The sequence below is a fragment of the Diachasma alloeum genome, unplaced genomic scaffold, assembly GCF_001412515.2.
Source record: "Diachasma alloeum isolate Michigan unplaced genomic scaffold, Dall2.0 Dall_scaffold_00256, whole genome shotgun sequence".
In the NCBI taxonomy this organism is placed as follows: domain Eukaryota; kingdom Metazoa; phylum Arthropoda; class Insecta; order Hymenoptera; family Braconidae; genus Diachasma; species Diachasma alloeum.
Window position 1 is genome coordinate 1835662 of NW_021680401.1, and position 13075 is coordinate 1848736.

Genomic DNA, 13075 nt, shown 5'->3' on the forward strand with positions numbered 1-13075 from the left:
GATGAACCTGAAAATTCACTGAACGTTTCAGATTTCTTTTCTTCTATTTCTACAAAAAATGCCGGACAACGATTCTCCCTTGCGGATTAGGTGGATTGTTCCGTAATTGTCCCAGCGCAACAGTCACTTGATGAAAATTGTGAAGGAATATCCCAGAAATTTCAGCCAGAAATTTTTTAAACTGTACTGTATTCGAATTTATTTCCAGTGCTTCTACTGGAGATATCCACGAAATTGACTCATCATGACTGACCTCGAACTCGCATTTATATTTCCGTTGTCCAAGGCAACTGGGGGATTATTGATAACACATTTTATGAACGCAGAACACCAAGAATGAGTCTGGGGAAAGACCCACAGGGAAGTTATTAAATGCAGAAAACAAAACACAATATCATCTAAAGCGTCCTTGCCTCATATTGCTAGAATATTGAAAGAACCTCCGAGGGGGAGTTTCCAATTAATTTTCGAATTTCAATGCATTCCATACAATAAAGCTGCCCCCATCCATTCCTTCTACAACGATTGCATTTTTCGCAATAACCCCGGTGGGGACACATGCACACGACGGCTTTCATGCCGTACAAGCGCGAATTTTTCATTATTAAAAATCAGTGTCATGTAAAGGAATTCTTTGGTACGAATCATCACAATAAATTGAAAAAATTCCGACTTTTCCATGGTACACGTTCAGTAAACCTGTCCCACAAAAGAGGCTGCGGTGTAGAAATTTTTTTAACTCTGTGATTGTCATGACTCTGTGTTCACAGAAAAAATTGGGGTCTATAATACTCAATAATTGTTGTTGAACTTGAAGTTGTTGCATCGGAGCAATGGAATCCTGGAAAAAATAGACTGAGGGAAATCTTTAAGTTACACGGAAAAAAAATATCTGTATTCCGGAATACGGGATCGTATATTCTGGAGTCCGGGATAATATATCAGAATCCGGAATATTTTATCCGGTAGAGAGCTATTGTTGTAATTATTGCTATGAAACTATTGAGAATGAGATATCATTCATTATGTCTTCATGTCTTCATGTTGTTCATGTCTTAATTTCTTTAATTTTATTTATTCATTTATTAAATTGTCAACTTTTATTCATTTGTGCTGATTGCCCAGCGCTAGCCAGCATTGTTCCCTCGGGCAGTCTTTGCTCATTTCCTCGACTCCTACCACCCTAGTATAAATGTATTCTCTTATTTTCATTCTATTTTGCTTTAATTATATCTACATGCCCCCCCCCCCGCCCGCCAGTTTGGCTTATCGTCTACTTCCCGATATGTGGAGCAGTATAATTACAATAAACAAATGAAGAGTGAACAGTAAATCGTCTTGTTTGAAGGGGTAGGCATATATTTAATCAACATATGCCAAAATTCCAGCATTTATTTTGGCTTTTTCTAAAAATAAGTCACCCAAAACCGAAATTGTCACAGACACAGACAGACATGCTGTCAAAACCATGATTTCTCCACGTTTTCTAACATTCTACATCATTTCCGAGCAAAATTAGAAAATGTCAAAGTTGGCAGATACAAAGCTTCCATTTGGAAGCAAAAAACAATGTTTGATTGTATTAAAAAAAATATGCAATCATTTTCCGTGAAGATGATTCCTTAATCGTTGACCAAATTCCTATGATTCCCTCATAAGTGTGTGTAAACAAAGCGAAGTAGAAGTTCATAAATATCATGAGATAGCTGCCTGCATCCTGTTTAAATGATACAGCGGCTGTGAATTGTCTTGTATGGTAGGGAGTGAGGAGATAACTGAGTCAATGTGCCCAGTATAAGTTCTCACAACTATTCCGAACTTTCATTTGAAACAACATCGTGGTAAATTAAGGATTGGAAAACCAAAAGCTGTGATAATTCGGGCAATTTAATCATGCGATCTGTGACTTTGGTGATATCTGTGATTCTGCTTTATTCAGTGTTCGGCGTTACTCGGGGTGAATTGCAAGATTGGGATGGCTCATCGGTTTGCAAAGAATGGAAAAGGTAGTTCATTTATTCATATTCCATCGTAAATCATTATCTGCACTGATAGACTCATTCATTTATTCCTAACGAGATTCGTTAACTATTAACGAATGGTAGAGTTGAATGTGACCAAATGAATATTCGTTAATAGTTAACGAATGGTTCACTCGACAGGTGAAACTTCTCAAGCTTCAGTTCACTTCTCAAATGTGCATTTGTTAACTATTAACGAATGAACATTTGGTGAGACCAAGTAGACCCTCGTCTCCAATCAAATCCATTTGTTAACAATAACTAACCCTTTCTATCAGTGCGGTGCAGAAAGATGGAATTATCAAAGTCAAGTAACTGATGAGGATTATCAATTATTTAAATAAAAGTACGCCAAATTTGAAGATTTCGATTTTTGAGAATTCGAGAGGCTTCATGAAATCCTGAAAAATCCTCAAAGATCCAGAGTATTTCGAAGGATTGCGGAGAATTTAATGGAATTTCATGTTCCAAAAGGTTTCAAGGGAAATTTGAAAAATGTCATATTCCTTCAAGCAACTGGAGTAGAATTTCCGGATTTGAGAAAGTTTTTAGCAATGTCAACAGTTTCTCTGAGAAAGATACGGGCTAGATGTAGAGTGACGTACACTGTTAGAAATTGCTTGAAATTTCAGTCACAGCGTCATCTAAATTTTTAATGTTGTGAGGGTGAATTCAATTACAAATGAAAGCGCTCACTACCCTAGTAGAAATTGATCGAAATTCTGCGACATTGAGCCAAATAACACTGAACGTCGCGCGCCAACTCACGCCGCGATGTTTTTGCCCCGCGAAATTTCTGCTAGGGTAAATTTCTCATTCGTCTTGAAAATTCAAAAAATTTATTTTTCTTATGTCGAACAACCAATGATTTTTCAATGGAAGCTTGAATTTCCAAACTCATCGTGAATAATATATTGTGTTACTAGTGCGGAAAGTTTCACCTTTTCACACGCACGTGTAACACATCCTATTTTTAGGGGTACCTGCCGAGTTCACTTTTCGAAACGGTAGTGGGGGTAATGTGGTTGTTTTTGTGCACGAGTGCGTAAAGTTGAAGAGCATGCGTAAAGTGAATTTCGAGTGCGTAAAGCGAAGCTCCACACTCGAGTGAGTGAGGGTGATTTCGAGTGAGTTTCTGAGACTTCATGAGATGTCATTTAATATTTTATACGATTTCATGGCGTTCCCCGACATATCTAAAGATTTCAAGATTTTATAGATTCCCAAGGATTTCACTTGATATTTCATTAAATTTCAATACCATTTGTACACCAGATTTCATGACTGATTATCCTCTCGATTATTTTTATTCATAGTCGGAGAACATCGAGATACGTCCCCTACGTAGAAACGTACCGCAAACGAGTATTCTTCATCTGGCGAACGATGACCCGTTTGAACTACAAATGGGAGGTAATTAAGGGAGACCGGGGCAAAGCGGAGTGGCCGGGGCGTAGTGGGGTACATAAAAAAAGGCAAAAATTCAGAAATTCAAGTGGTTGACGAATAAAATGTCAAAAAAAAGTTTTAAAAACTCGAATTACACTCAAGAAAATTTTTTTTCAAATGGAAGAACTCTGGAAATTTTTTAAATTCTTTCAAACACCGGGATGAGCCGTCATATTGGATATTGTGATCAAAACCCTACCGATTTCAGAGTTTTTAGATCGTTTTTTGGAGATTCGGAGGCGAAAAGCAAAGAAACAACATTTATAATTATTTTAAAGTTTTTGGACACTACTCCACTGTGCCTCCAACTGTAATAGGGGAGGGTATGGCAAAACGGATCGGGAGGGCAAAATGGACCCCTAGGGCCAAACGGATCACTGACATAAAAATGGTAATTTTTGTTTTTTTTTCTTTCCTTCAAATCAGGAACACTGAATATATTGAATTAAAAGTGGGTTTTTTGGATGGTAACGGTGACAGGGGTTTTAAAGACAACAAGTGTCGTTGAACCGCATTTTGATCAGATTTTCTGATCATCTCAAACCACAAATGACCTCGAATTTGCTCCATTCGGAAGCAAAAAAAAATGATCAATTTTCTGTCAGTGGTCCGTTTTCCCCAAGGGGTCCGTTTTGCCCTACCCTCCCCTACGTTAGAGACACGAGTTGATAATTTTAGAATGTGAATAGCGATTGCTAAAAAGCAATATAAGTATGATAGAAGCTCTGACACTAGTGATGCCGCGAGACACTTTGCGAGACAAAACTTTGGAGAGATGATCTCCGTCTCAATGAACATCGAAATCCTTTTTCTCGTTTCAGTCTCGAAATACGCAGTATCTACTCCTCTCGCGATGACTCCGAGTGAAGTTATCTCATTTCGGTCTCAAGTTTTTCGTGTTTTTTAAAGTAAAATTTTAATTTTTGTCTCGGCTTGTCTCGTCTCGGTTTTTTACGTATAAAAAACGCGAAAAACTGGAAACCGAGGTGAGGTAAATAGACTCGGAGTCATCACGAGAGGAGTCGATACTGCGTTTTCGCAACACGGAGACGAGACCAAAAATTTCCGTGTTCACTGAGACCGAGATAATCCCTCCAAAATATTGTCTCGTGATGTCTTGTAAACTGTCTCGCGACATCACTATCTGATACCCTCCTTTTTGTCTTAGCTACCCCGCTTTGCCCCGGTCTCCCCTACACACTACAAATAATGTCTCCACCAAAAAATTGTAATTTTCTCCTCTATGATTCAGTGGCAAACAGAATGGTATACCTCCGTCGAGTGTTGCGGTGGCTACCACGAGGAGGACAATACCTGCAGGCCGACCTGCGACGGCGACTGCGGACATGGACTCTGCATAAGTCCCCAAAAATGTTCCTGTGATGTTGGATATCGAGTTCAGATGAGCTCCTCCGGTCAAACGTGTATTCCAGAATGTATTCATGGCTGCATCAACGGCATCTGCACAGCTCCGTCGATCTGCACTTGCGACGCTGGTTATGAACTGTCAAATGACCATTACACATGTATACCATCGTGCAAGCCAAGATGTGGGAAACACAGTCACTGTGTTACGACAAATAAGTGTGAGTGTATCGACGGATACGAATTGAAGAACATCACGGACAGGTACAGCGCAGGTTCTCCTGCAGTTAGTTGTGAGCCACTTTGCTCCCCTGATTGTGGAGCCTACAGCACCTGCATTGAGCCAGACGTGTGCCAATGCCAGGTGGGCTACGAGTCCCACTCTATCCATCTAATTGGAAACCCAGTTTCATCTTCAAGCGATTGTCAACCCGCTTGTGAGCCAACATGTGGTGAACACAGTGATTGTGTAGCACCAAATGTATGTGCATGCAAGGATGGTTATTCTCCCGTAGATGAAGACATGCATCATTGCGAGCCAGTCTGTATCCCATCTTGCGGAGAAAACGGCAGTTGCATTGAGCCCAACAAATGCCAGTGTAATAAAGGTTACAATATCGTACTTGAGAGAAACAATGACACCCTCGAAGTGACCTCCGTTAGGTGTGAGCCCATCTGTGATCCACCATGTGGAATCCGCGGAGATTGTATTGCTCCAGACACTTGCTCCTGCGAAGATGGTTGGGAGCTCACTTCAGCTCATAGTCTTGGTCCGAAGTACTGTTCACCGCATTGCAAGGTTCACTGCGGAATGCATGCTGTCTGCACAAAGCCAAATGTCTGTGAATGTATCCATGGTTTCGAAATGAGTGCCAATCGAACTTCTGACACAATCGATTGTCATCCCGTTTGTGATAAGCCCTGCATCCATGGAACCTGCCTTGCTCCAAACTTATGCATTTGCGATGATGGTTACAATATCGATACCGATGATTCCTTCAACTGCGAACCTGTTTGCGGCACATCAGGCTGCGTCAATGGTGTCTGTAAAGAACCAAACGCCTGCTCCTGTTTCAATGGATACCAACTCAGTTCTGATCCTCAACAATCTTACGTGTGCGAACCGATCTGCGATAAGTGTAACAACGGAACATGCTTTAAACCTGGTCTGTGTGTCTGCAATGACGGTTATGAAATGAGCAAAGATGCAGGATGTGTTCCAACTTGCTACGGCGGATGCAGAAATGGGACCTGTGTGGGTCCAAACAACTGCGTCTGCGATGCAGGCTTCAAGTTTATTGACAAAATTCCAGACGTGGTACTCGATCCGTCCATTCTGAGTTTGTGTGAGCCCATTTGCGAGGTGGAGTGTCAAAATGCCACCTGCACAGCGCCAAATACATGCACTTGTCTCACTGGATATCAGAAAAATGATCAAGGTGATTGCAGCCCAAATTGCGACGGTCGCTGCACGTTTGGTGATTGTGTGGCACCTAGCCAGTGTCGATGTAAGGATGGTTACATTGCGGTTGACGAAAGGGATGGTGAGTTTTGCCAGCCACACTGTGGTGATGGTTGCACTAATGGCAAATGCGAGTCTCCTGGTAACTGCAAGTGCGACGAGGGCTACGTCTTGGACATTTTCAATGCAACTCTCTGTCTTCCTGTCTGCGAACCTGACTGTGGTCATGGTGAATGTATTGCACCAAATGACTGCCAGTGTTACGAGGGTTTTATTAAGGAGAATGGAACAGATATAGAGGGCCAAGTGAGTACCTGTGTCAATGCTTGTGGTAGTGGCTGTGGAGATCATGGGATTTGCGACTTGGAAAACCGGACGTGTCACTGTTTTTACGGTTGGAGTGGTAAAAATTGTGGAACCGCGACATCCTGCGGGATTATCCTTCACGAGAATGATGTGGATTTACTCCGATGGTGAGAAACTCTCATGTTTTTATTTCGGTTTTTTCCTAAAAATCAAAGATTACGGGCGAAGCTTACTTCATTTAAGTTTTATGACCTAGCAATTCACTCGGGGGATATGAAAGGAGTGAAATAATTTATCGTGGAATCAAAGTAGATAGATGGAACGTATAGATACTGAGTATTGTACAAGTAATCTTTTGAAATCCTTGTGATTTAATGCACTATTTGATCTTGCAGGAGAGAATAGCCCATTGAAAATGAAATCTATTGAATTATTTATCTCCGCGTCTGGGTATTTTTATTGATGCTTAAATCAAATACCATTGATAATAGTCTGGAAAACTGATGGAAAATCCAATCGATATGGTTTTCCTTCATTTCTCAGTTCCTTGACACTGATTGTATTTCATTGAAACTGTTGGCTGAGGAAATGCTGATCTCCTATCCTTAATTCTTTTTTCCTTCAATCCTTCGGAAAAGAATAAATGAAGACGGCGTGGGGTATTTACGAGAGTCATAAAGCCATGCGGAGCGAATCGTGTGTAGTGTACTAGCTGTACTAAATCTGCTATAGAATCGATTCGCTTCTTCTGCAATAGTGCAGCCTCTCTCGCCTCCCTCCATCAGCTTCTCCTCTTTCTCTTCTCTATAAGACGACGACAATCCACCAAACCCCCGTGACTGGTGGACGATAAAATTATCCAGCGTCTCGCCTCGTTTCCGTAGGATTTCTGATAGGAATGAAACGAACGACACCAGGGGGAGTTTTGAGACCGTAAACTGGCACGGACCTAGATGCAGCGAAAAATGTGAACTGGAACCGAGCGACTCCACTAACGGCTGCTATCGTCTTTTATCGGATGATGAACGATATGGCAATGACACCAGGATCGTGTGTTTCATGAGCGCGAGTGAGTATTCTCTATCGGAAAATTGTTGGATTCATTAGGCTCTGAGGGTATTAGCTTCGCGGTATTCATTGATCTCCATTTATTTGCGCGGTTCGAGGTCAATTTGTTTTTCTAACAGTTTCATTACTTAAGGGTGCCAAGCGAATTTGAAAAAAGATTCAAAAAAATTTTTTTCTTTCCCTCCATCATTGGAGAAATATGTATTCATCCATCCGATGAAATTTCAAACCTGCAACCGGAACTAGACATCGAGAAAATAAATGCGGAAAATCATCTATTTCGCGTGACGAACCTCGAGAGAACATGGGATCAAATGGGTACGGCGGGTTGAAATATCTCTCTTATTCACCCCGGTACCCCATTGTTTTTGTCACCATCACATTGAACACATCATTCCCCATATTTTCAAATTTTTTCAAATTTTTCTTGAGTTCCTAGGGGGTTGAAACGTTCAATTTAATCAAAACTCCATGAGAGGCCGTATATAAGACTGATTTTGTTTATTTAATTTCTCTATATCCATAAGTTCTAAAATTTTAAAATTGTCACCGATGTTCACCATCTGTCTAATACTATTAATTAAAAAAATTATAACTTTGTTGGTGAATGTCAATTTACATCAGTACATCAATACCAAAAAACCGTGTGGACTTATTTTCACTCCTTCTGGTGTGTCCTCACAGTCGAAACTGACTCAGAATTTTTTACTGTGTAGCTAATATCCGTTTATACATCACCATCATCACAAAATTTCAATTATTTTCAGCTTTACCCTGCAACGCCGCAGATCTACATTCAGATAATCTCGTTTACTCTGGAATAGTCGGTACTATCGTCCTCATAATTGCAATTGCCGGTACGACTGGGGCGGTTTTACTGTTAGCAAAAAGACGCCGAAAACTGGATTGCAATGGTAAGTAGATTTTGGTTTAATGGTAACGAGGATTTTGGTGTTCTACGATTCCCTCAGAATGAATCACAGGACGGGGATTTTAACGAACTTGACGACGATGCGAAATGCTTTTGTCTCTCTACGTTCCTGTGTTTTCTAGCTATCCGGGATAATAGTGACAACCTGTTGGAACAATCAGACGCCACGGATTCGTTGATGCGCAGTGAAGAGTATTCTTACCTGTGAATTGAATAATTGAAGTGGATTTTTACGGTGATAGTTCTACGTCTGAGTTACTCAACGAAATTGGAGAGCAAACGACACTGAAATTATTTACAATCTGAGAGGAGTAACAGACTCGAGTATATTTATTTTAACTGCGGTATTATCCTTTGCATATGTATACCCTTTTCAATTTCTCAGCTGAGTTACATTGTATTTATTACGAAAAAATTCTTGTTTGAAAAATTGAATCAACTGAGTTACTTCAACCCTCCAAATTCCAATTTTTCAGAGCATTAAACTCCTTCCATTTGTTCAAATAGACTGAAGCCCTTATTTAAATAACGTAAGCCTATGCTAATACATTCGACACTTCTTTGGCGCTTCTACTTTTACCCACAAAATTATATGGGCTACCGACGGTGGATAAAACTCCACGGTCTTTGAGAAAATTAAACCGAGAGAGACAGAAGATGTAATTGGTCCCGCTTATTCTTTGCATTAATTAGTGGAGCGTGATAGCTAAAAGTTTTACAGGGCATACTACCAACCAATTCCCCAGTGAAAACGAGAGAGATGAATCGAGGCAACATGACTGGGCCAGCTGCCCTCACACCAGCATCGAGCCACTGGCACTTCTCGAAGAGAAGCTCTAGCCAGTAGGAAAAGTCGGATACCTGAAAGTGAGATAAGAAAACCTCTTCCCTTTATCTCGTCCGCGGTCTGAAGCCACCAAAGAGTCGTTTCATTTCTACGTTTATTTTATTTTTTCATTCTAGTTTTTCTTTTTCTCAATTTCTTTCATTTCTCTTCCACTACTTGTAATCCAAATCTTTCGTCTGATCCCCCTTCCTTGCATTCGTCTCGTCATAACAAAAAAATCTAAGGCCTAATGAGTATAATTATTGGAATTACTATACTCTTGAGGTTTTCACGGATCCTGTCTTTCCATTTTTACGTTTCGTAGTATTTATTATTGACAATGGTCTTCCGTTTTTTCTTAGTTTGAATGAAGGTTCTTTCCGAGGTGTTCCCGCCTGGTTATCGTTCCATTTACGGACCACGCGCAGCGCTGCTTAGCTTCCCAAAGCTTAGTCTGCCCACCAACGCAGCGCACTGGCTGCTCAGGGCTACTTTGAAATATCTAAGAGGTAAAAGCCTGATTATACAATCATGAATACTTGACGACTTCCAGACGATAGGATCGTTAATATTTTTCTGTCGTTAGAGAATCATTTAAAAAAATAGACACGAATGCGAAGGAACGTGAACGAGTTTTAGCCAATTAAAAACAAAATAATGATTCGAAGGGAAAGTTATTCATTGGACGGACAAGATCTCGTCTCAAAACTAAAACCAAATGATTCAAATACAAAGTCTCTCGCGAGTAACTCAAATACTCTAGCATGCGTCTGACACGGAAATGATCAGAGATTTTGCCCTTAGAAAATCAAAGATTAATTAGCCACCACGCTCACCAGAGCCCGGACGTGGAAAACAACTCGTAGACTCAAAGAACTCCCGGTTGCATGGCGATAACTCAGACGTCCCAATAAATCTCCCAAAATCCTAATGAATCAGAAAATCCAAAAATTACGCCGAAGTCCAAAAACGGCTTGATGGCTTCCCAAAACGGCGCCCGCTCTCATCACCAGAACAGAAGTGATTGCCCGAATTACTACAGGTATCAGCGCGGCCATTAATTGCACAGTAATAAATCTTATTGGTCCCCGCATTACGGCTATTAGAATTCAATTATCATTGGTCCCAGAAACTCACGCCTGCGCTCTATCTAAATTACGCCTGCGCCTTATCAAAATGGGTTGAATAATTACTCATTTCAACGAAAATAAATTACAAATTATTAATCTGATTATATCATCGACTCATAAATTAGCCTTTCGCCCTTCCGACTACATTCAATTAATTAAGTGATGTTAAATTATAATACAACGGCATCACCGGACCCAAATAGTGTTGTCTCTCTCTCTCTCTGACGTCCACTCGCATCTCATGTGTCCAAAATTCTGTCGCCTCAGCGCCATATCCTCACGGTCAATTACCAAAGCTTTACGTGACCCAGTGGATACCCCACATTCCATCAGTTTCTGCTGGAAAAATGACAGCGCCAAAAATCCCTCGATGCCCCTCGAAGTCCGCCGAAAAATGCATACAAAATGAGTCAATAAAATATAATCACTCTCAAAAATCGGTAGCGAAGCGGTAACGCGGTTCAAGTCGATTTTGACTATTGGCCTGTTTTCAATATGTATCTCGAAATCTAATGGAGATAGCAAAATTTTGTTCATAACCTTTTTTATAGCACTCAACTTTCTCTACAAAAAAGGTTATTACGAGCATTTCGCTATCTCCCTTAGATTCGAAGATATTCCTCAACAACTCAGCTGAGGACTCAATCGACTTGAACCGTTTTACCGCTTCGCTACTCAAATGACTCTCGTTGTTGGAAGGTTTGACTTCAAGTCTGGTGGCGACCAAATTAACAACAGAATAACCACGGGACGGTCTACATAATCCCATGAAATGATTTGTAACGAAAATAACACATTACAGTTGTATAGAAAAATAGAATTCTATAAACATTTTCAATAGAATTGGTTAGATTTTTTTATAAAAATTTTTTCGCAGCAAATGATTAAAATTAAGTAAAGATGATATACTTATAAGGTAACTGTAGTTGCAGCTCACTCAATGCTCACGTACTCAGCCGTAGAAAATTATCCTGTTGAAATGAAACTAAGATAAGTCCTTTTAATTATGAAAACAACGAATTATGACGGATAACAGGAACGAGAGACAAATGACAAACAAGGTTTATCAAAACCCGTCAGATGCATTGTTCTCCTGCGGCATGTTCAAAGGGGAAAAAATGAGAAACGACGAATGAGAGACGAGAGTGAAGAATGGAAATGTGTCAGGAACATTGAAGCACTGGTTTTCCGGTTGGATTGGGAGTTTGGGGAGAAAAAAAAATTCTAGGATCTCTTGGCACATGAATCTCTCTCTGACGAGGCCTCCGGCACTGTGGTGGCTGTGCCACAATACTTCTACGGGACCCCGTTGTGATGCTCATTAGAGTAACCCAAGCTCACCTCGTTAGCTAGAATGTTCGTTCGTGTTCACTCCCCTCTTTCACTCGGATTTTCACATGAAATGCTGGATTTTCCCCACTTTTCATCCCCTCCTTCTGTCTGGAATCTATTCGATCTCAATTCTACCGACATTCTGGGCTTCATACTGGGGTGGCCGCTCGTTTTCTCTGTCTCTTCAACCTATCCTCAAGTGACCAACCATGTTCATTATGGAAGTTTAGGGGTTGAGTGAAGAGTTTTAGTTTTCGCCAGTGATGAATTTGGTTTTGAAAACAACTTGTGGTTGGCACGTCACCATGGGAAGCATTTGAATTACAAAAAAATCGCAATGGGCTCGTGTAAATTATTCATGTTTTAATGTTGTTAGGCGCACGGAGAGAAATATTCAGTAAAAATTACGGAACTCACAATTCACTCACCGATTACGGAATTGATTCAGAAAATTTAAGTGACGGTATCGTATTTTTTCGCAGGAGATTCAGTTAAACATTACGGAACGCTCCGGAAAAATTCAGGCACAGTTCCGTAAAATTTCCTACCACCACATTTCGCTCCGGAATTACGGAAAATATACGTAATTTTTATTGAATATTTCTCTCCGTGTGGCCAGAGTTTTTTTCCCATTGGAAAATTTCCGGAAATTCTTGCATCGGCCAATTTTTCTCTTGCAAAATTTTCACCTCACTAATTTTTTTCATGTAGAATTTTCCCCTGGAGTTTTTTTCCCGCTGAAAAATTCCCGGAAATTTTGTCCTCGTCCATCGTTCCTCAGCGCATTCTTCCCTTTGAAATGAATTTTCCTCACAATTTTTTTCCATGCGGAATTTTGTTTGGAGTTTTTTTTTCAGAAAATGCTAATTTGATTTCATTATTTTTCTGACATGGGACAAAATGAAAAAATATTGGAAATGGTTGACTTAAGGCCCGGGTGGATTATCTTTCGAACGTGATCTTGGTTGTTTTTTTTATTTTGATAATCTGAAATGATTTCCAATTGCGATTCGGTTTAACATAGCCCTAGAGTCTCCAATAATTATGATTGTACAATCAAAAAAACGTTGAAAAAAAGCTGAACATTTTCAACGAGCGTTTAGGAATAATATTGGGAAATAAATCCAATAAGGAGGAAATTGCAAATTAATAATTTGATGTATCTAATGGCTGTTAGGTCGTCAT

At 40.2% G+C, this 13075-nt stretch overlaps 1 protein-coding gene across 1 annotated transcript; it reads left to right on the forward strand.

The window, feature by feature from the left end:
* The first annotated feature begins 1893 nt into the window (after window positions 1–1893).
* On the forward strand, window positions 1894–8979 carry LOC107037582 (multiple epidermal growth factor-like domains protein 10). Its single transcript, XM_015256205.1, has 6 exons — window positions 1894–2006; window positions 3338–3434; window positions 4723–6770; window positions 7488–7672; window positions 8439–8585; window positions 8725–8979. The coding sequence occupies exons 1-6, from the start codon at window positions 1894–1896 to the stop codon at window positions 8808–8810; spliced, it is 2676 nt and encodes an 891-aa protein (XP_015111691.1). The 3' UTR covers window positions 8811–8979.
* The last annotated feature ends 4096 nt before the right edge of the window (window positions 8980–13075 follow it).